This window comes from Pinus tabuliformis, chromosome 7 (genome assembly GCF_031772625.1).
Source record: "Pinus tabuliformis cultivar Carrire ecotype Pingquan chromosome 7, CPIR1, whole genome shotgun sequence".
NCBI classification, from domain to species: Eukaryota; Viridiplantae; Streptophyta; class Pinopsida; order Pinales; family Pinaceae; genus Pinus; species Pinus tabuliformis.
The window spans coordinates 562,547,749-562,571,313 of record NC_142293.1 but is presented as its reverse complement, the minus strand read 5'-3'; the positions used below and the strand labels follow the sequence as shown (position 1 = coordinate 562,571,313).

Sequence of the window (23,565 nt, the reverse complement as noted above, 5' to 3'; positions counted from 1 at the left end):
CATGTCCCAATATTTCTGATGGGCTTCTTTGAATTATTATGTTACAGTATCTCATCCCACCTTTCCACTTTTCAGCCTCGTCATTTCCCAGTTTTCCACTGGTTCTAAAACTCAGTCATTCAGTTTGAATTTCTTCATGAACAAGGTGTACAGAAATTCTTTACTTTAACTGTTCAAACAAGTAGCAGCCATTTAAACAAGTTATATCTTGATTCTCAATTTTTTATCCATTATATTCAACAACAAGATCACAGAATTGTCATATTGATTGAATTATCCAAAGATTTCCCATATTTTTAGATCACAGATCAGATAAGAAAGATCTTCTAAGAACAAAACCCATGGCCATATGGCATAATCATAAGAAACATGTGTGAAACGAATATAAGCTACAAACCAGCTAATATTAGATGCGGAACAATCTCCTTATAGCGCTCAAGCACTTGTTCAAACCCATGGCAGGGTCGATTGTTTTCATAGAAGCTGAAGACATTAACATCGTGTGTAGTAGCTGCACCATGCATAACCAAAGTTTAGTAGAAGTCCGTTGCCTCTAAAGATAGCTAATAGTTAGTATTGATCAGATTATGATCTACAAAAGCAGAGTACAAAAACAGAATAAATAGATCAAAGCTTTAGTTTCCCACCATCACCAAAGCCATAACATGGGATTAGATTGTCCTCATCAAAAGGAGACAAAGTACGTCCAATGATTGAAATAGCTTGTTCATATGGATTCATAACACTCCCAATCGCATGTAGACTTCGCCCATTAAAAGACTGTCTACCTGCAATCACCAAGACTAATGAAATTAACAATTGAAGTGTGCATCACTTAATCAAACCAACTTACAATATTAGCCATCTAAATTTCTCTGTTTTCTAGAAAGCAGAGATGGAGAGACAAGAATCAGTTATATTACCTGTCCATTCATTGCTCTTGGTGAAGTCAATACCAAGAATCAAGTTAGAAGACTCGAGTCCAGACTCTCGCAATGCAGCAGTTACCTGTAAAATCAATCAAAGGCAACAATCATCCATTTCATATTTTAAAAAGCTTTTGAATGGAAAAATAACCGTTAACATGAAATAATAGTTGCCAAACTGATAGAGAGCTTTGCTTTAAATGGAACCTTACAAATCTAACCCAAAATACAATTTAGTGAATTTCAAAGTCATTTTCACTACCTTAAAACAAAGGTTGCTGACTTCCAAAACGTAAGTTTGAATTCTTGCGCAACATAGGAAACTTAGTGTGCTCTATTCAGATAGATGCATCACTTTTAATTCAACGACACAATATTAGTTGCCAATAACCTAATGTTGGATCTATTATTTTTACAATATAATACATTATGAACCATGCACCTTAAAAATGATAAGCCAATAATTACAATAAACTTCGAGGGGGAAACTTCATTTTACAATGAATACAATGTATAAGACAAGATTTGAAGATCATGTAAGATATCCCCAGGAATATCTCAAAATCCCCACCAAATTTCTAAGTTTTGTTTGAGTTTGTCTCTGTGGTATTGCATCAAACAGTTTGTGTACATATGGCTGTAGGTGCACTTTTTATAATTTATTTCAATAAAGGTAAACACAAAACCATATAGACACCATGAAAATGCTTCAACCCAACAACATGTAATTTATATTAGACTTTGAAAGGGTACATACCACTAATAGAGAGTACTCCAACAATATATATGAGAAATAAAATGATAAATATCAACGCACTTGTGGTATATATATGTCTGTAGGTGACTGATAAGACAGCCCAGAATGTACCAGCATCACAATATAAGCATCAGCCTTTAATCCAGTGAATATCAGCTCCCCCAAACGATGGATAACAACCCCAAGATCACCCCAATAGACAGGCAGCAATATTAGATAAACACAAAAATTTAAATGGACACCCAAGAGGCAACTCAAAAGTACAATGATATTCACCCAAATGATGGATAACAGCCCCAAGATCACCCCAATATACAGCAGCAATATTAGATAACTGCAAAAATTTAAATGGACACACAAGAGGCAGCTCAAAAGGATAAAATAAAGGGTCTCGGCCCACTTTAAGTCAGCTGCTCGGCCTCCACAATAGAGTTGTAGCTCAATCCCCAAAAAGGAATAAACTCAGCCAACAGAAAGAAGAGCACTCAGCCTGCAAATACTGAACATAACTCGGCCCCCAACAATGGTTGATTTCGAACTCCCTTTATTGTAGAAACTCGACCCAAGAAGGGACTGTATATAACAGTCCACTCAGCCCCTTTATCTGAAGGAAACTTGGCCCCTTAACCAGCTGAACTCAACCAGCAACACAATAGATAAACTCGGCCCCTTCTATATGGCAGAACTCAGCCTTCATGGAGTAGTAGAATTCTACCTCTTGCATATTGTGAATCCAGCGTGTCTAAAATATAGAATACCAAAACTCAGTCTATAAAATCAACTTAAAACGCCACTAACTTACTCCTTTCTGCAAGTATCTTCTTCTCCTTGAAGCACAGTGTCGGAATTTAAGTGATCTCCTTCCAAAACCAACTAGGGTGTATAGTTTCAACATCAAAACAAGCAACTAGAAATGAGAGTTTCCAAAACCCTAGACTCTTTCTCAAGAGCTCTCCAAATTCTAATTTTCAAGTGGGAAAACGCAAAAATGAGGAGAGACCCCCTCGTTTCCCTTTTTTATAATGCATTTGCCTCTTTTGCCACCTTTGTTACCTTTTCCCTCTAATTAAATAATAAAATCATTTTTTCTTTCTTTATTTAATAACGTGATTTTTATTAACTAATTAAAGCCACATCTAACAACGGAAAATGCTTAATTCGCCTCCATGATCACATTGACCACCCAAAGTCCCTTTTCATCATCCTGTCTTGTAGATCTTTTCGCCCCAATTCCAACAAGTTATTACTCTAAGGTATTCCTCCAAATAATCAACCCCAAATAGCACCTTATGTGTGAATAATTAAAATAAGCCTATTTATAACACCATTTTATGTGAATCGTTGGAATGCAACAGAACCAAGAGCGAAACGTGAGGGACTGATCCTAATGATAAAATATCATAAGTGATCCCACTTGGGCCCCATAAAACTCCTCCAAACCTGTTGGGCTCACCAATGGTGTAATCCTGCTCCTATGATCTGGCTGAAACAAGGTTTGGAAATCTCCCTTAACCATATCATGCAGAAATCCAAAAATTGGGGACCTTACTGTTCTCCCTCCCCAAAATTGCTTGTCCTCAAGCAATGTCATCCCTGGTTGACCCAAACTAAAGCTAAGACCAAGGTCCCAAATATGCCACTAAGCCACTCTAGACCACTATACTACCCCAATGCAAATGGATACCATGATACTGGGGGTCCCAAACCATCCTGATCATCGTGAAGCATTCCTCGCTCCACTCACTCCCCAACAAGGCATAGACACCAGAGGCCCTCTGCATACTGTCAACAAGTAGAGCATCTCGATAATGCAAAATTCTGACCAACTCCTCGAGCAGTTGCTCTACCAGAAAACCAATCCCATGTACCTCAAGAGTGAACTCCTGAAAGTACAATCCAACTCCTACTGAAAAGTGTCCTCGTCCACATGAACTAACCATGGCCTCCTCCTACTGATCACACTGCCATACTAGTGAGGCGCTCCAAAATATCAACAAATCACTGAGAAGTGAAACACTCTCCGCAAAATTGAGGTCCAATGGAAGATCTGAGTGATCTCCCCCTATAAAACTCAGCTCATCCCTAAAGGTAGGTAAACTGCCAAGCCCTGTAATGCTAGGGTCATTGCGCCACTCTGGTCATAAATAACCGCCCATTATGCTCATATTGAATCCTCCTCGCCTGAAACCACATGCCAAAGCATCTGTAAGGTCTGAATCCACAACCCCGAAGCACGTCCTGCTAAGGCATCTAAGCAAGGTCAGAGTCTATTGATCTACAACTAGACTTGATCCTGAGTAACAACAGGGAAAATCTACATTGCCACATGGTGAAGGTCTCTGCAATCCTCCACGTGTCAATCACAAAATCAACTAGATCACTCGGTGTCATATCCCTACTCATCGAGAAGTGGAGTGATCTAGAAACCAACTGGATCCCTAGTTCCCACAACCATATTGGGAGTTCACAGCTCCCAATCTCTACTGACTTATACATAGTACTGATAGTTGTTGGAACCCATTCGTGCCTCTCCCTCGATCCCTGTATGCAATCAACAAATGGAAACCGTGTATCAATAATCATCCTAGTGCATGCTAAACTGCCCTGATCCTGCCAAATCACACAGATAAATCTATCGTTTTGTTTCCTGATGGTGTGCCCCAATACTGCTTGGAGCCCCATTCGTTGTACCTCATGCTCATATAATGCCCAGGAACGTCCCACCAAAAGAGTATCATGTAGCTCCCTGAAGGTCTTCTCTCTAAGTGTGAAGTCAGGGGTGGAACATGTTGTTGCACAAACTAGCAGAACTAGTATATAGGCTAGAGCTAGATGGCACAACAAAAATTTGGGACAAAAGCCCAATGTTACCACAGCCTATGTCCCCTCCTCTTCTCGGATTTTCACCAATGGGAGGAGTCCCAATATCCCTCACTTGAGATTAATATGGCTACACTAGGGTTTAAAGTGAGGCAAGGATGACTCATTCAATGGAAAGGCTCAATTGAGGTTTGAACTTTGGGAGAAGTTAGGATGGCTTTCCACGAAAAACCCCTTGAAAGAGAGATATTATACAAGACCTAAGGTTGAGGTATTTGACGAGATACGAGTTCATCCAACGTCAAGATAGTCAAGAGAAAAGGTTTCGAATGATATGCTACTAAGGTACAAACCTTCAAGAAATCCCCAAGTTGAAGGGCAACTTCAAGGGTTCCCACTTGGTACGATAACTAGGGCATCAAATAAAATGAAATTCCACCATTAAAATAAGTTTAGAACTTGAGGATGCCTAGAGGAGAGTCTAAGGAACAATCCTATCCAGAAATAATTCAAAATGCACTCTCCTAGAGGATTTCGCACCAAGCCCTAGAGAGGCTCCCTTAGCCTTGAGGGATGAGGAAAATTAGAGAGGAGGAGGTGAAGAAAGAAAGGTTTGTCAATGAGACGTTGATCACCAAGGATTTCAAGACCAGAGCCACCCTATTGGGAAAAATGGAGCCAAGAATTACTTAGATTTGATAATTTCGCTCTTCAGGGTGACCTAATGCAGCGTTGCTAACCCTACAGGAGGCAACTTCACAACTACAAAAGTATTTTATATTTCGTTGTCAATATTTATGGGGTTTCAAGGTTGCAATATGCAAGACTAACCCCTTGGAACATTCATTCATCATTGTCCATGAGTAATGCATCCACTACTTCCAAAAAATTTGATGTTCTCACAATTTTGCATTAACTAGGGCACATTAAAAATCATGGAATGACATTCCATTCATTAGAAATTAATCAATGTAAAATATAGCATCAAACTGTACTTACAAGACAATGCAAATATATCCATCCATCAACACTACAATAAGAAGCTCCCAGAAAAGATAGATATCGAAATTTCCAAATATCAAAGTGCATCCAAACATCCAAAAATCCATCCAAAATTGCAGGTCTGAGTTTCTCAAGAAAAGATAGAAATCCAAGTGATGATGAAATACAAATGAGGTTCTCCTTTATTTATATGAGCCTCTACAAGTTCGAATCAACCTAATGAACCCCTAAATTTAATTCAATGTGCAAACAATAACTTTGGTGACAAGTCCACCAAATGGCTCAAATGTGTAAACTATGCCTTCCAAATGACGTTGAAATGATAAAATAATGGGCAAGAAGGTCGTTGGAAGGCTTGAAAGGGTACTCAAGTGCCATAATGAAGAAGAGGGCTCCATGAATGATGATCAAGAGGGTGGCCCATTGATTTCCAATCAAAAAATCATATGTTGCTACCAAGTGGCTATGGGGCACAAGTAATGGTCTCATGGGCTCCAAATGGCTCTACAACAAGTCGACGCTCCATCAGTGAAGGCCAGAAGATGACACACACCCTCCCATGTCTCTCCGGAAAAGGAAAAAACCTCATCTGGGTTCTAGATCAGCTGCCAAGTGTAAGGTGTCAATGTGTGGCAGGTTGGACAACATGGCCCAATTGCATCATCATCTTTGTATCACTGGGGCTCGAACACGCAATGTGTGGCTCAGAAGAGGCCGATGGTGTGGAAATCAATGCTCTGCTTTGGTGGAGGCCCATGGCTCTCAACCCTCACCCTACAAGTGCCATTATGACCCTCTGGAGGGCTTGGACCTCGTATAGGGAGACCAAGTCCAAGATGAAGACCCACTTGTAATCCTGCATAAGGTCGAATGAGTGTCCTCACCTTCCAAAGCAATTAATCATTAGTGAAATTGAGTAAATAAGCTTGCTAATCAAGGGCAGAAGTGGACACTTCATAGTGGCATGCCCTTCCAAATGGGATTTAAAATGTACAAGTATTACCTTGCTTGATAAGAGAGGTTAATGAACGACCCTATTAGGTGGTTTCAACCTCTGACGGAGTGACAGTTCCATGGTACATCCATCAAATGGCAAGTATCATGTGAAATTATGATGGAACGAAGTGGGGGCAAGAGGGAAAGCTCCAAGCCACATGCCATGGTACAAGGGTAGCTATGATGACGGAAGCCCAAACCTTGGGTGTATGAACATATGAGGAAGCAATCGTGGCACATGAGTTACCCCAACCTTTGCTTTTCCACCCTTTTTCATATGCCTTTTTCCTTTTATTGATTTTTCTTCCTTTTACTACTCGGGGCTCCAAGGGATGAGAGCATGATGTGTATGATGTAGCAGTGATTACCCCCTTAAGGTTGGGCAGTCCATCGCCCACTAAGGGGGCACTCGTCGTGTCACATGAGTTACCCCAACCTTTGCTTTTCCACCCCTTTTCATATGCCTTTTTCCTTTTATTGATTTTTCTTCCTTTTACTACTCGGGGCTCCAAGGGATGAGAGCATGATGTATATGATGTAGCAGTGATTACCCCCTTAAGGTTGGGCAGTCCATCGCCCACTAAGGGGGCACTCGTAGAGGACCTAGGAACCAGGGTGATGGCCATAGTGATGAGGGGTAGAGCTCATGTTTGGCTTTTGCCCATGTGCTAAATTTTTATGTACCGGCCATCTTTTGCATTTTGTGGTACATTTCATGTTGTATGTTGCCATGCTATGTTTTTATCTTTCTTTTTTTAGCTGCATCAACAACTGGGGCATCGTTCCAGGCCCGACTCAAAGTGTGGACAAGGGCAGGGGGAGGCTAACACCTTGTGGACCCAATGGACAAATGTGGACCCAGATGGGGAAATGTGAAAAGGGCTAGTAAAGAGCACAGGGGAGTGAGATATATGGTATCAAGAAGTGAGACCACGCAACCAAAAATAGGGTTAGTTTGCAAGGGGCACTCATAGGGGACCCAGGAACCAAGGTGATGGCCATAGTGATAAGGGGTAGAGCTCATGTTTGGCTTTTATCCACGTGCTAAATTTTTATGTGCTGGCCATCTTTTGCATTTTGTGGTACATTTCATGTTGTATGTTGCCATGCTATGCTTTTATCCTTCTTTGTTTAGCTGCATCAACCACCAGGGTATCATTCCAGGCTTGACCCAAAGTGTGGACAAGGGCAGGGGGAGGCTAAACACCTTGTGGACCCATGGACAAATGTGGACCCAGATGGGGAAATGTGCAAAGGGCTAGTAAAGAGCGGAGGGAAGTGAGATGTATGGTATCGAGAAGTGGGACCACGCAACCAAAAATAGGGTTTCCCATGTAATGCCAATCCTAAAGCTAATAGCCAATTGAGGAGATCCCACAGGACTAGTATCTAAGATTAACCCCCAAGTTGAGGTAAGGGAACAAGAGTATAGTCAAAGTTTGTTCTTTCCATTAAATCCCCCCACTAACTCATGTTTAAATGTGCCCAAGAAAAGCAAGCATAAACACCCAATTACATAATGAAAAGTCATACCTTTGAGGTTGGAAGATCCACCTTCAAACATATGATCATAACAGATGAGCGAGGGCACAATGGTTGGCTCATGTGGCAGAGAATAATGGAACATCAAGCTATCTGGTGGCTGCAAGGGGTTGTTGGATGTCAGCTAAAGACAAATCTAGGAGAAAATTTCTCCTATAGGGGTCACCCATTGGTGGTGAGTAACAAAACATATGCTAACTTAGTAGTAGATCACACCATCCCTAAGCCTGTATCCATCATCTCATGTACTGACCATATGCCTCAACTGGAAAGTCTCTCTCCTTTCCATGATGCTCTGTGTCATCCAACTATCTCAAGAGAGCCCCCTGCATCCAACCACACATGATGAGAGCATCAAGGGACAACAACCAAATCCTTTGTGACTGTAAGCAATAAGGAAGAGAGGTAGGTGTGTGAGTCCCTAAGGGTATGATCAAGAGATGCTCATTCGTCCCCACATCGATCCTGAGTAAGCTAAACCCAATGGTATGCCTAACGTCCCTGTCAGGAAATCTTCTCAAAGACTGTACTCCAATACCTCACTACACAGCATCATACATCACTGCATGCAACCATGTATCTCTGCACTCCTCTACATACCACAGTACATCGTGGCATATCCCTGTACACCACTGGGTATCGCTGCCTGTTACTATGCCACCCTATACTGACTGGTATCCTGTATGTGCCAATGTACTCGTCACTCCACTAGTGAATCCACTGTGATGTGGATCACCCCTCCTAATCCACCCTGGTAAATCTGAGTGGCAAATCTCCTCACATGCCAATGGGGGTGTTACTACTGTGCTAATCCTCAGTGGCCTCTGCTTCCAATACATCAAGAGAAGAACATCATATCCATACAAGGCCTTGCTTGGTGGCATACCAATGCCATCCCATCCAAATAACTCCTGCCAGGGCATGCAAACCAAATTGCAACCCCATACACGGACGATGTGCCAGGACATCTCCCAAAATCTGCATATCTCCTTGTCAAACCAACTTGCCATTAGCGTTGACCGAAACTCTAAAAGAAATGTGAAGGGATGTGTGCGCTCGATCATTTGGATCAACCACCCTACCCGTGCCATAGCCATCCTTATCTCCGGTATATGATGGGAAACCCCACCTAGATCCCAATGCCAACCTAGGTCTCCAGTATCCACTCCACTCGTGTCAACTGAACCTGGATCCCAGATGGATGTATCCTCGTCTGAAATATACCTATCTCCACAACCCATGGATGCATAATCAGAGACCTCTGGGACATACCTCTTTGCTCCAGCCGGTTCATCTAGGTTCTCCTCGTTTTCAAATATCACAGGCAGGCTCCTCTATCAAATCATAAGTGCTCCTAACATCCTCTTGTGTGATGGTTGCCATAGAAGAATGTACACAACTCAACTCCATACAAAGTTGCTCGACCTGCAACACTAATTCTTAAAGGGCCTTATGTTTTCTCTTCAGGGAGTCCTAGTAGTCTCAAGCTCGTGTGTAAGCCTGTCAAATTCCTCCTCTTTCCTCCATCTGAAAGGACGTGTAAGTAGTTAGATTTCATCTCTACCAATGCCTTTCTGAGAATTTGAAAATCTGCAAGTGCAGGCTCTCCTCCCAAACTGTCATGTGTCATTGCACGTCTCCAACAATAAATTGCCACCATAAGGCTCTCTTCCCAAACTGTCATGTGTCACTACACTTCTCCAACAATAATCTGCCACCAATGTCTGTGTATCATCATAATGCCTCGTGGCTGCCATAATCTTGTCTGCACTCATCTTCAATTGGTTTTCCAAGTTATGGGCACAAGTAGGCTTATGAGCAACATCTACTTCATAAAAGAAATCAACTGATGGGTCTGGGTTTGCACCGCTGACTACCTGTGTGTTATCATCTTTGTACACCTTCGGATTGGGAACTGGGGCAGCATTGATCCCAAACAAAGGATCATCATCAACTGTCATCAAAACAAAAGTGGCCTCATGATTTTCCTTGTACTTATCATCTAACTCAACAATCTCACTAAGTGATGACAAACATTCTGTAGCAATTTCTGACTCTCCTTCATCCCAAACCCTTGTGCCAACCTATTGGAGTAAATTTGTGCTGCAATCATCTTCAACAGGTATGTTGGGTCCCTATAATACTAGTGATTACCCCATTGTAGTTATACCCCTTATTTATATTGTTGTGCCCCTATTACCCACATATTGTTATTTCTGTGCCCCATAGAATCCCTCTATTATTATTTTTGTGGCTTTATATTATTATTGTTAGGTCGGCTGGATTATATTGTGACTCCTTAGACTCCTATATATAGAAAGGAGGTTTTGTCATTTGTATCATCCAAGAATTGTTCATTTATGTAATGTAAAGGAGGTTGCCCCCTCGAAGAGGCTGAATTCTAAGGCGTTGATCTTTCTTTTCTATCTTTTCTTGAGCTGGTTTCATAACATTTGGTATCAGAGCTTTGGATTCTAGGGTTTCGCTGCTCCAAACAGGTCATCGTGGCATTTTCGCTATAACTTTTTTTCTGTGGCGTTTCAGAAGTCGCAAAAAAAACCCATTTGAGACGAAGTTGCGCTGAACCTTGGGTCCGAATTTCAAAGTTTTTCGCGTGACATTTTCGGAGATATGATCTGAGGAAGTTGGTCTTTTTGCAGACTCCTGAATTACACTCAAAACAGGTGACCTGGGGAAAATCGTCATAACTTTCTTTCTGAGCATCGGATTGAAATTTCGTAAGAAGGTACAGAAAGAGGACGGACTTTAGTTTTCTTTTATATATTTTTCATAGTCAAAGGTTGAAACAGTGACACGTGGCACGTCGTACAAGTTCACTCTACTGAACTAGTCTATAATCAAGTCACTGTGGGAGATTTCGCATAACTCTTCCTTGGAGAATCCAATTTGGGTCAGACTTATGGCATTGGAAAGAGGACACAGAGGGCTACTACAGGTCATAAATTCAGAACTAGATAATTAGAAAGTACAGAGATACATCGGAGGCAATATCGAGCTCATACAAAGTGAAAAAAGGTGTGTAGATTTTCTTTAATTTTTGCTTAAGCTTGGTTTGAAAATTTATTTTGAAGGAATTCAAAGGGCATATTAGAGAATTATTATCGGTAACTGATGCCCCGAGGAAAGAAAATGCAAACACCTAGTAAGGAGCCTGAAAGCTCTAGCATGACTCATGAAGAAGAAGAAGAAATGCTACATGATATATCAAAATTACAAGAACAAGTGCAACGAGTGTCACTTGCACAAAAAGCAACAGAATCTAAAATGGATGGTTTAAGGAAAGATGTAGAAGCTAAGATGGACGGTTTAAAGAAAGGTGTAGAAGCTAAGATGGATGGCATGGAAGCTAAGGTGAATGGCATAGACGCTAAAATTGATGGCATGGATGATAAGATGGATAAGTTGCTACAAGAAATGGTCACTAAGGGTGAAAGAGTACTAAAGGAAACTCATGATGAGAACAAAAGAAATGTTAATCATGATTCCATAGACTCTAATGTTGGATTGAAGACTCACCATGTTCCAAAAATCGATATGAGGAAGTTTGATGGCAAGGATCCCGCCACATGGATATTACAGATGGAGCAATTCTTCGATCTCAATAATGTGCAAAACACACAAAAGGTACGTATGGCAACTTTATATTTGGAACCAAATCAGTTTGTATGGTATCAATGGCTTTGTTCTCGTAAACAATTTATCACTTGGGCAATTTTTACGGAAAAATTGATAGCACATTATGAGGATACAAAAAGCAACACTTTTTTTAGCCAATTGATAAGTCTCAAACAAAAGGGTTCAATAATGGAGCACATTGAGGAGTTCCAAAAATTGAACATAAGGGTAAAAGATATTCCAGAGGAGCATAGGATTGATGTGTTCATAGGGTCTTTAAAGGATAATATCCAACATGATGTGCGCCTTTGGGAACCTGATTCATTAGAGAAGGCATTCAGGTTAGCAAGAAAAATGGAAAGCAAAATTATGGCAACTAGGAAGCATACCATTCACAACTATAAAGACGGAAGTGTTGTTGCCCATAGTCTTCCACAACCTACAAGGTTGACACCACAACAATTGGAAGAAAAAAGAGCAAAAGGGCTTTGTTACAATTGTGATAGCAAATACACAAAAGGTCATAAGTGTGCTGAGAAGAAATTATTCTACATAGATTGTGAAGAGGAAGAAGAAAAGGAGCAAGAAAGGTCAAAAGAAGAGGATATATTCCAGGAACAAAGCCTAGATGAAGAACAAATAAATCCGACCATATCTTGTAATGCATTGGCAGGAATTACCACTCCTCAAACCATCAAGATAGAAGGACAAATCAAGAAGAAAAAGGTAATAGTGTTGATTGATTCAGGAAGCACCCACAATTTTATTCATTGTAGGGTAGCAAAAGAATTGAATTGCTTCCTATATCCAGCACCAGAGTGTCAAGTGATGATTGCAAATGGAGGAACAATAAATTGTTCTGGAAAGTGCCATAATATCAAGCTATCCATGGGAGAATATGTATTGACTAGCCCAATGCTTTCCATTCCAATGGGAGGTGTTGATGTTGTACTAGGAGTCCAATGGCTACAATCCTTGGGTACAATAGCTTTTAATTTTCAAGAACTTTTCATGAAATTTTCTGTGGAAGGAAAGGAAGTTGAATTAAGGGGTATTGCAGGGAAACCAGGAAAGATAATCAGCTCTAATGGCATGACAAAGCTTCTAAAAAAGGAGCAAAGAGGTGTAATTGCACAATTATGTTCGCTAGATGTTTCCACATTGGAATCATCTATTTCTCCAGATCTCCAAAAAGTCCTGGACAATCATTCCAAGGTATTTGAGACTCCCAAAGGTCTCCCACCTATGCGTGATCATGATCATGCTATTCATCTGATTCCAGGAAGTGTTCCTCCAAACATCAGGCCGTACAGATATCCATATGTCCAAAAAAGTGAAATTGAACGTATGGTTGCAGAAATGCTAGAGGCTGGTATAATTCAACCGAGTCAAAGTTCTTTCTCAGCTCCAGTAGTATTGGTGCACAAGAAGGATGGATCATGGCGCATGTGTCCAGATTATAGGGAGCTCAACAAGCTCACTATTAAAGATAAGTTCCCCATTCCTGTCATTGATGAATTACTGGATGAATTGCATGGATCAATTTACTTCACCAAGTTGGATCTTCGTTCGGGATATCATCAAATCAGAATGAAGATTGAAGACATTCCGAAAACGGCATTTAGAACTCATGAGGGTCATTATGAATTTTTGGTCATGCCTTTTGGCCTTACCAATGCACCTTCAACATTTCAAGGTTTGATGAATTCAATTTTCAAACCATTCCTTAGAAAATTTGTGTTAGTATTTTTTGATGATATACTAATCTACAGCAAGTCTTGGAAGGATCATGTTGAACATGTTGACAAGGTGCTACAACTATTGGAGGAGAAACAATTATATGCAAAAAGATCCAAATGTTTCTTTGGAGTCCAGGAGGTGGAATATTTGGGTCATATTGTATCTCATGAAGGAGTTAAGGTAGACCCTAGCAAAATTAAAGCCATTAAGGAATGGAAAATCCCCACATCCATAAAGCATCTGCGAGGATTTCTTGGGTTGACAGGGTATTATCGCAAGTTTGTTAAGAATTATGGGAGAATAGCAGCACCTCTAACAACATTATTGAAGAAAGATTCATTTTCATGGACTCCGGAAGCAACAAAGGCCTTTAAACATCTTAAAGAGGCAATGTGCCAAGCACCAGTCTTAGCTACACCGGACTTCACAAAAACCTTTATTGTGGAATGTGATGCTTCAGGAAATGGAATTGGTGTTGTTCTAATGCAAGATGAAAGACCCATTGCTTTTGAAAGTCGTCCAATCAAGGGAAAGTTTTTAAGCAAAGCTATTTATGAGAAGGAAATGTTGGCAATACTCCATGCACTTAAGAAATGGCGACCCTACCTAATGGGAAGACACTTCAAGGTAAAAACGGATCATGATAGCCTTAAATACTTTTTAGAACAAAGATTATCCTCTGAAGAGCAACAAAAGTGGGTCACAAAGATGTTGGGTTATGACTTTGAAATCATCTACAAAAAAGGGAAGCAAAATGTGGTGGCAGATGCACTCTCAAGAAAGGATGAGGATGTGGAAGCATTGTTTTGTGCCATTTCTATTATCCAACCAGATTGGATAAACGAAGCAAAGGAGGAATGGAAGAATGACGAAGAAGTGTGGGCACTTATTCGAAAGCTACAACAAGATTCCAGTACTTCTGATACATTTAGCTGGAAAAATGATTCGTTATGGTACAAAGATCGCTTATACCTCTGTAAGAATTCCCAGCTAAAACAAAAGATTCTTATGGAATTGCACACTTCTCCCTTAGGAGGGCACTCAGGATTTTTAAAAACTTACCACAGGGTTAAGAAGGAATTTTTTTGGGATGGCCTTAAATCAGATATTCAAAAGTTTGTGGCGGAATGTTTGGTTTGCCAACAAAATAAAGTTGAAACAATTAAGACACCGGGTCTATTACAACCTTTATCCATTCCAAGCCAACGTTGGGAGGAGGTTTCAATGGATTTTATCACAGGTTTACCCAAGTCTGAGGGAAAGAGTGTCATCATGGTGGTAGTTGACAGACTTACCAAGTATGCACACTTTTGTGCATTATCACATCCATTTAAAGCCAGTACAGTTTCTACTGCATTTATGGAAACAGTTCAAAAGCTACATGGAAACCCAAAGATTATTGTAAGTGACAGAGATCCCATTTTCACTGGAAATTTTTGGACAGAATTATTTTCTTGTCTTGGTACTCAGTTAGCTCATAGCTCATCTTATCATCCTCAATCTGATGGTCAAACTGAGATAGTAAACAAATGTTTGGAAGGATATCTTCGTTGCTTTGTATCTGATAAACAGACACAATGGGTCAAATGGTTGCCTCTGGCTGAATGGTGGTATAACACTTCCTTCCATACAGCAACAAAAATGACCCCATTTATGGCACTTTATGGGTATCAACCACCATCAATCACATCATATTTAAGAGAAAATTCCAAGGTTCAGGCAGTGGAACATCACATCGAACATCAACAACAAGTCCTCCAACTCTTAAAGGATAACCTCGTGTTGGCACAAAATAGAATGAAACAACAGGCAGATCAACATCGCAGTGAAAGAAGTTTTGATGTAGGTGATTGGGTATTCCTACGGCTACAACCATATAAGCAAATGTCCCTAAAGCAAGCTAAGAAGGATAATAAATTATCACCAAAGTATTATGGTCCGTACAAGGTGTTGGAAAAGATTGGTACTATGGCATACAAATTGGAGCTTCCTGCAGCTTCTCGATTGCACCCAGTTTTCCATGTTTCATGTTTAAAGAAGGTTATAGGCGACAAGCTCCCAGTTCAAACAATATTGCCAGAACTTGACGAGGAAGGAAAAATTATATTGGAACCGGAAGCAGTCACAGAAACAAGAACTCGACAGCTACGAAATCGATCAATTTCAGAGTATCTTATCAAGTGGAAGAACTTATCCGCTGAAGATTCCACATGGGAGGATGAGAATTTTATGCAGAAGTATCCAGAACTGCTCAAGCGTTGAGGACAACACTTTTTTGAAGGAGAGGGGCATGTTGGGTCCCTATAATACTAGTGATTACCCCATTGTAGTTATACCCCTTATTTATATTGTTGTGCCCCTATTACCCACATATTGTTATTTCTGTGCCCCATAGAATCCCTCTATTATTATTTTTGTGGCTTTATATTATTATTGTTAGGTCGGCTGGATTATATTGTGACTCCTTAGACTCCTATATATAGAAAGGAGGTTTTGTCATTTGTATCATCCAAGAATTGTTCATTTATGTAATGTAAAGGAGGTTGCCCCCTCGAAGAGGCTGAATTCTAAGGCGTTGATCTTTCTTTTCTATCTTTTCTTGAGCTGGTTTCATAACAAGGTATGACTTTTCCCACTTTGTCCTGGTAGGTTTGGCCATGGCCTTAACCTTCAAGTACAAGAGTTGTCTCTTATGTATGAGATAATACCTTTCTCCTATCTTTATTGGAACTATTATTCTCCTTTGGGCTCCCTTCAATCCTTGGTTCATGGTCCTTAGCTACTTTTTCATTTTTGGATCTGTGATTCCTTTTTTCCTTTGTTGCCTTTGATGATACCCATGCTTCCATGTGCTTTATCATCTTTGCAATGGTTTCGCTATAATCTTCAAATTTTTGGGCAAATAGTTCTTCTTGGCTTGGAAACATTTTTCCTTGTTACCTTTAGCCTTTCTATTCCAATCTTGGAATTTTATTCTCGATATCACCTTGATTTAGACCCACAGCTGGCCAAAATCATGCTCTGACTTGGTAGGTTCTCTTGTAGGTGATGTATTTATGGTCTTCTAGAATGCATCAAATACTGATATATACTACTCTTTAAACCACAGTTGTCTAAGACCATGCTCTGATACCATTGTAAGATACCCCCCTAGGACAACAAAATTTTACTTTAGTAACCTTGTAATGAACTCAAATGATATCTCTTGCCATCTTTGATTAGGTATGTGTAATGGTTGAGTAACCCTAGAGATTTAACTCTCTCCTTTATTTATTTGGAAACCCTGGCATTTGCTTACAAAATTTTTAGTACCTTTCTTTATTCCTTCCAAAAAAATTAATTAACAAAAAATGAACCCTGCATGTCCTACCATTGGAGAGTCATAGGATTCCCTTAATATTTGTTGCTTCAACTTTGATTGAGGGCATAAAAATATTTTACCATTGTACCAAATTATATCTCCTTTCCACTCCCAATGTTCCATAAAGTTCATTCCTTCATTTATACATTGTATTTTTTGTTTAGTACTATTGTCATTTTTCCATTCATGGTAAACTTCTTCCAACCATATTGGAATAGAAGATGTAATAGAATATAAACTTGAGGTTGCTTCTATTCTAGAAAGAGCATCTGCTACCACATTGTCCTTCCCCTTCTTGTAGATTATTTCAAAATCAAACACTGCATTTTTGCTACCCATTTTTGTTGATCTTCTGATGACAATCTTTGCTCCAAAAAAGTACTTTAGGCTATCATGGTCTATCTTGACTTTAAAGTGTCTCCCAATGAGATATTGTCATCATTTTTTATTGCATGTAGAATTGCTTCCATTTCTTTTTCATATGTTGATTTCACCAAATCTTTTCCCTTGAATTGTTTGCTTTCAAAAGCCAATGGTCTCCCTTCTTGCATCAACACTACTCCAATTCCTTGTCTTGATGCATCACATTCTACTATGAATGTTTTCCCAAAATCAAGTGTTGCCAATATTGGTGAAGGCATGGTATCCTTTAAAGGAAAGAAATCCAAAGTAACCTCGTCATCCCATACAAATGAATTTTCCTTCAAGAGAGATGTGAGTGAGCCTCCAATGCATGCATAATGCTTAAAATTTACGATGATATCCTATAAATCCCAAAAATCCTATAAGATTCTCAATGTTCTTAGAAATAGCCAATTTTGTAATAGCTTGGATCTTTTAAGGGTCCACCTTAACTCCTTCCTTTTAAACAATATGACCCAAATACTCTACTTCTTGTTTCCTAAGAACACATTTGGATCTTTTTACATATAATTGATTGTTCTCAAGAATTTGTAGAACTTTATCCACATATTTAATGTCCTTTTCCATTCATTTGCTATAGATAAGAATATAATCAAAGAAAACCAACACAAAATTTCTACGACGGGGTCGAAAAATCTTGTTCATAAAGCTTTGAAAAGTAGGAGCATTAGTCAACCCCAAAGGCATGACCAATAACCCATAGTGCCCTTCATGTGTTCTAAAGGATGTTTTGGGAATGTTTTTTTCCTCGATGTGATTTGGTGGTATCCTGATTTAAGATCAATCTTTGTAAAATAAGTCACTCCATCAAGCTCATCAATATTTGGGATAGGGAATTTATCCTTAATGGTGATTTTGTTTAGATCTCTATAATCAAGACACATCCTCCAAGAATTATCTTTTTTTCTCACCATCATTATTGGAGCTAAAAATGAACTCCTACTATGTTGAATAATACCTAAATCTAGCATGTCTTGTACCATTTTCTCAATCTCCCCTTTTTTTGATGAGGATATCTATAAGGCCTTTTATTAGGAGGAGTACTTCTAGGTATTAATTCAATTTGATGTTCATGATCTCTAGATGGAGGTAGACCTTTGGGAATTTCTTGGAAGACCCTATAGTGCTTTTCCAAGGTGCATTTTAATTCCTTGGGAATATTTTCATCTCCCTATTTAACTTCCATAGAATACAATTTAACCACAACTCCGTTGCTACCACTTTTCAAGAGCTTTTTCATTCTATGACAACTAATGACATGAGAAGTTCTAGATTTTAACCATTTGAGCACAAAATCGAATTCCTTCCAATTCAAATCTCATGAACAAGTCATTATAGTTTGTAGAGATTGTACCCAATATTCTCAGTTATTGAATCCCTAGAACAACATCTACACCTCCAATTGGAATGGCATACAATGGGGGTTTTCCAAATTATATTCTCCCATACTTAGTTTAATGTTGTGGCATTTTTCCACACAATTAATACTCCCTCTATTGGGAACTGAAACTTGAAAATTTGTATATAATTTTATTATTATGATTATTATTAATAGTATAGCCCTAATATAATATTATCTCTCCATCATATGTAGTACTAATATTTTTTATTTTATATCACTAAATATGGTTCATTAATCATCATCATTCATTTTAATGATTCTTATCTGGCAATGTTTTTCTATTATTTAGTTCTAGGTCTTGTCTCCTTTGCATTTTTTAGGGTTGGCCTTTTCCCTTTAGGTTTTGTGTTTTTGCTTCGTTAGGGTTTCTCTTGTAGATATTTTTTGGTTTTCTTGCTTTGAGTTGTCTCCTCTAGTTTTATTTTTATCATGGTTTGTTGCTCTTTTATCATTTGACTGCTCATCCTAATGATGGACCTAGATATGGGTTCTGACACATCAACAATAAAATTGCTCCATCTTATTCAACGCAAGAGAACAAGGTAAATTTTGACTAGGTTGCTCCCTTTTTTTCTTTCCTCCTTTTGTCTTGTCCTTCCCTTTTGTTTATCCTTTCTTCTTTTCCTTATTCCCTACTTCTCTTCTTCTAGTCTCTTTTTCTTGTCTCCTTTCTTCCGTTCTTTTGTCCTTTCCTATTTGGCACTTCGTTGCGTTGAAAAATAGAGAGCAATGGATACAAGCACTATTTCTAAACTATGGTAATTACTTGTGAATATATATTATGGTTCTTTTATCTTCATCAAGCAATCACACTTTAGAAATTCAACCAATAACCATGAAAGGAAAGTAGAGATCACAATGTTGAAAACTTAGGATATGTGAGATCACGTGTGTAAGAGAGAGAGATATGTGAGTGATAAGTGAATGTATAAAATGAAAAGTTTCAAGTGTATTTTATACTCAAGATACCCAAGAGACATGTCTCTTTGTAAATTAGATCACGTCACTTTGTAAATTAAATTCTAGTAAGCCTACGAATATTTGTTAAAGTGTTGAAGAACACGTAAATAATGGTGGGTAGTAACTCCTAGTAAGTATATTATTTACATCTTGTTCCTTATCCCATCTTTTATGCAAATACTTGATTAAATTATGGTAGGTAGTAAATTATGGTAAATATGTTATTTACGGTATGAGCTATTTTCAAGGATTTTAATTTTAGGTGGTTTTGTTGATTTCCTTTCTTTTAATTTTCTTTCTTCTAATTTAAAATTTAATTTTCTTTCATGTTTTTACATAGTATTATAAATACATCAAGGATTATGAAGACCGACCATAGTTACATTCTTCACCACGTTGTTCTTTCCCTTCCTTCCTTCTCCCTTTTTCCCCCCTCTTCCCTTCATATTTCCTCTTTCTTTTAATTTTCTTTCTTCTAATTTAATATTTAATTTTCTTTCATGTTTTTACATGGTATTATAAATACATCAAGGATTATGAAGACCAACCATACTTACATTCTTCAACATGTTCTTTCCCTTCCTTCCTTCTCCCTTCCCCCCCTCTTCCCTTCATATTTCATCTTCTTGCTCCTTCCTTTTTCTATTTCTTCTCCCCTATTTTTCATTTTTTTTATTTTCCTATTATTATATTATATCATCTTATATAGACATTGATATATTACATTAATCATTAATACATCCATTCTATTAGAATTTGACTATACCTTAGTATTTATTATTTGCATCTATTTCATTAATACCTAACCTATATTTTTATATATTGTTTTTTATATTTTCTTTTCTTTTCTTTCCTTCGAAAAAAATTGTAATTTCATTAGGAACAAAATTACATTTTGCAGAGGCTTGAAAGCATTCGAGATATGCAAGACCAGACTCTTGCGAAAACAAATAACAACCTCTCGACTTTAAAACTAAAAAAATGCAAAAGAAAAGTTTAGCGTTATAATAGTCACTTAGCTTCTCTTTCTTTCCTTTCTTTGAACCTTCTGCCAAACCCCTATAGGTGAGTCAACAGGAATAAGTGCCAACTCAAACACAGTCACCACAAACGGATGTTCTTTATTAGACTCCGAACTTTCTGATACATGGACTGCTTCTTCCCACCAACCCATCATCTTTGAGCGCCATAGTTCCAACGTCTTTAGATGCATGGATTGGTTTTGTTTATTGTACATTCTGGATGGAGTGTGCATGTTCATTGGGATTATGAGTGTTCATGGCATCTTGTAGTGGAGCATCCTCCTTGATTTCCACTTCTTCATCCTCCAAAAAAGTGGGATCAAGAAGCTACCAGCCTTTTGTTTTCTGGGCCTGCCCCTTTTTCCTTTTGGGTTTTTTTTACCCTGTGTATAAGAATCCTATAAATGTCATGTTTAAAAGCATGTACGACATCCAAAAGGTCGTATTATCATAATCCAAAGTTTGGATCCATTGAAAGGATCTATGTTTTAGCAAAATGCGGTCAAGTAGACCTTTGCTTAAGTCTATTTCTACACATATACGAGCAAAGGTAAATAATCCTTGTTGCATTCTTTCATTGTCTGTTTTTTTGAAGTACCCAAGTATTTCCAGTGTCCTCTAGTATGTTGTGATGCCAAAATGAAAGAGGAAGGTTTAGCAACCTTACCCAAACTGGCATCTTTGTTACCACCATTTTTGAAGAATCAAACTCCGGAAACCATGGAGTGATGAAGAGTCCTGCTCTTCCCCAAAACCAAAGCCCTTCCTGCAAGACTTTCTCTAGATCTTCCTAGGAATCAAACTGTACCACAAAAAAACCTTTGGAACAAATATAAATGTCATAGTTTTTGGTCCATGCTATAAAAATCCATTGATGTAGTTCCTTTGACCTTGGCCAAAACCCATTAAATCTGCAAATGATGGCCCTTGATGGAAGAAAAGAGAAGAGATGATTTACCTCTTTAATGTTTACTTCCAGTGTTGGCATTTGATCTAATTTTTCAACAATATACGGTCCTGGAATGGTTGATCACCCGATGCAATGGGTGCTAAGTGAACTATTCAAAAATCATGAGAAATTAGTCAGTTATGACTACCTCTCATGGAAATGGTCATACGTGAATGACTTACTTAACGCAGTTGAATCCCAAGAATGATATCTAATATAATGCACTGCGTAAAACCCCATACTTAAATTCAAAAAGAGTAAAGGGAGCTCTACTTGAATGGTTCACAAGGCACCATACTTGCTAAGGTTTTGCAAGGGGTAGCAAGTTAAGTGGGCTTGACTGTGGGGAAAACTCCACATTTAAGCATGCTTGAGCTAGAGACGATCTGGGATGGGTGACCTCCAGGGAAGTCCTGGTTACCGAGTGCAAACCCCGGAAGTGATGATTGACACTATGTGATTCATTTCACTAGTTTTAATCCCACTTCTTCACCCCTGTGAGCATCACCCAAGGCAATGAGTGTTGAGTGAACTATTCAAAAATCATGAGAAATTAGTCAGTTACGACTACCTCTCATGGAAATGGTCATACATGAATGACTTACTTAACGCAGTTGAATCCCAAAAATGATATCTAATATAATGCACTGCGTAAACCCCCATACTCAAATTCAAAAAGAGCGAAGGGATCTCTACTTGAATGGTTCATGAGGCACAATACTTGCTAAGGCTTTGCAAATGGGGTAGCTGTTGAACTAGGTTGTCATTGATGTCAATATGGCAATATTCTGGATACTAGAGGATGACATGAAGCCAAGGGGATGCAAAGCAGATTCATGAAGAGACAGGAGCAAAGGCCATCAGGATAGCCGAGCCATATATATATATATATATATATATGCGGAAACAGACATATATGCAAGGAGGTGGTCTTTGAAAGACACTGCCAAGCCAAGAGGAGTAGATGGAGACGAGAGGAGCAGACAGAGCCACCAAGCCATCGGAGAGCCATGTCAAAGCAAGAGGAACGCTGCCTGTAAAACAGGCATATCGAAGCAAATGGAGCAAATGGACCGAGAGGAGCAGATGGAGCAAGAGGAGCCAAGAGGAGCAATATATATAGAGCCATCGGTATATGCCAAAGAGGAGGTGCACACAGAGCCATCGGAGGAGCTACAGGAGCAAGAGGAGCCATCGGAGGAGCTATCGGAGCCATACTTATAGACCATACATATATGCCAAAGAAGAGGAGCAATGGAGCAGACAGAGTTAGCAGAGCTACAGGAGCAAATGGAACAGAGCATATATATATGCCATATCGAAGGAGTGTCAGAGCAGAGGAGCCATATCGAAGACAATACTTCATATATATATAGTTGTGTTTAAAGCCAAACTTTCATCAAAGCGGGAGAATACATAGGAGCCGTTTGATCTGCCAGATCAACGGTCCAGAAGAAATCGCAGAGGAGCAGAGAATCCTTATCGCATCGGCGAAAGTCCCTTGGAGTCGTCGGAACTGTTCAAGGTGCAAGCTCCGAAATCCGGAGCCGAAACTCTTATCAAGCAAAATAGAAAGCATATCGGGTCCGCGGAGCAGAGAATCCTTATCGCATCAGCGAAATCCGGAGCCGAAACTCTTATCAAGCAAAATAGAAAGCATATCGGGTCCGCGGAGGACTTGTATCATTTCGGAGGTAGCGATCAGCGAAATCGCCGAAGGACCCGGAGCCGAAACTCTTATCAAGCAAAATAGAAAGCATATCGGGTCCGCGGAGGACTTGTATCATTTCGGAGGTAGCGATCAGCGAAATCGCCGAAGGACCCGGAGCCGAAACTCTTATCAAGCAAAATAGAAAGCATATCGGGTCCGCGGAGGACTTGTATCATTTCGGAGGAAGCGATATGTGACATCGCCGATAATTGGAGCCGAAATATTATAAAACAGAACCTAAAGGAGCGTCGGGTCCGCAGACCCTTTGTATTACAAAACTGCCGATGCGAACCTGCCGAAAAGCCGGACCCGAAATCA

General features: G+C 39.2%; 1 protein-coding gene across 4 annotated transcripts in view; it reads right to left on the bottom strand.

The window, feature by feature from the left end:
- Positions 1–374: 374 nt before the first annotated feature.
- LOC149248628 (E3 ubiquitin-protein ligase RGLG4-like) overlaps positions 375–23,565 on the bottom strand; it is a 35,680-nt gene continuing 12,489 nt past the window's right edge. For all 4 annotated transcript variants that reach the window (XM_089456084.1, XM_089456083.1, XM_089456086.1 and 1 more), the window contains exons 3-5: positions 924–1,008; positions 648–788; positions 375–511 (exon numbers count right to left, since the gene is read on the bottom strand). In XM_089456084.1, the coding sequence (XP_089312210.1) occupies positions 390–511; positions 648–788; positions 924–1,008 (348 nt within the window). In that variant the 3' untranslated portion in view covers positions 375–389. The remainder of the gene's footprint in view (positions 512–647; positions 789–923; positions 1,009–23,565) is intronic.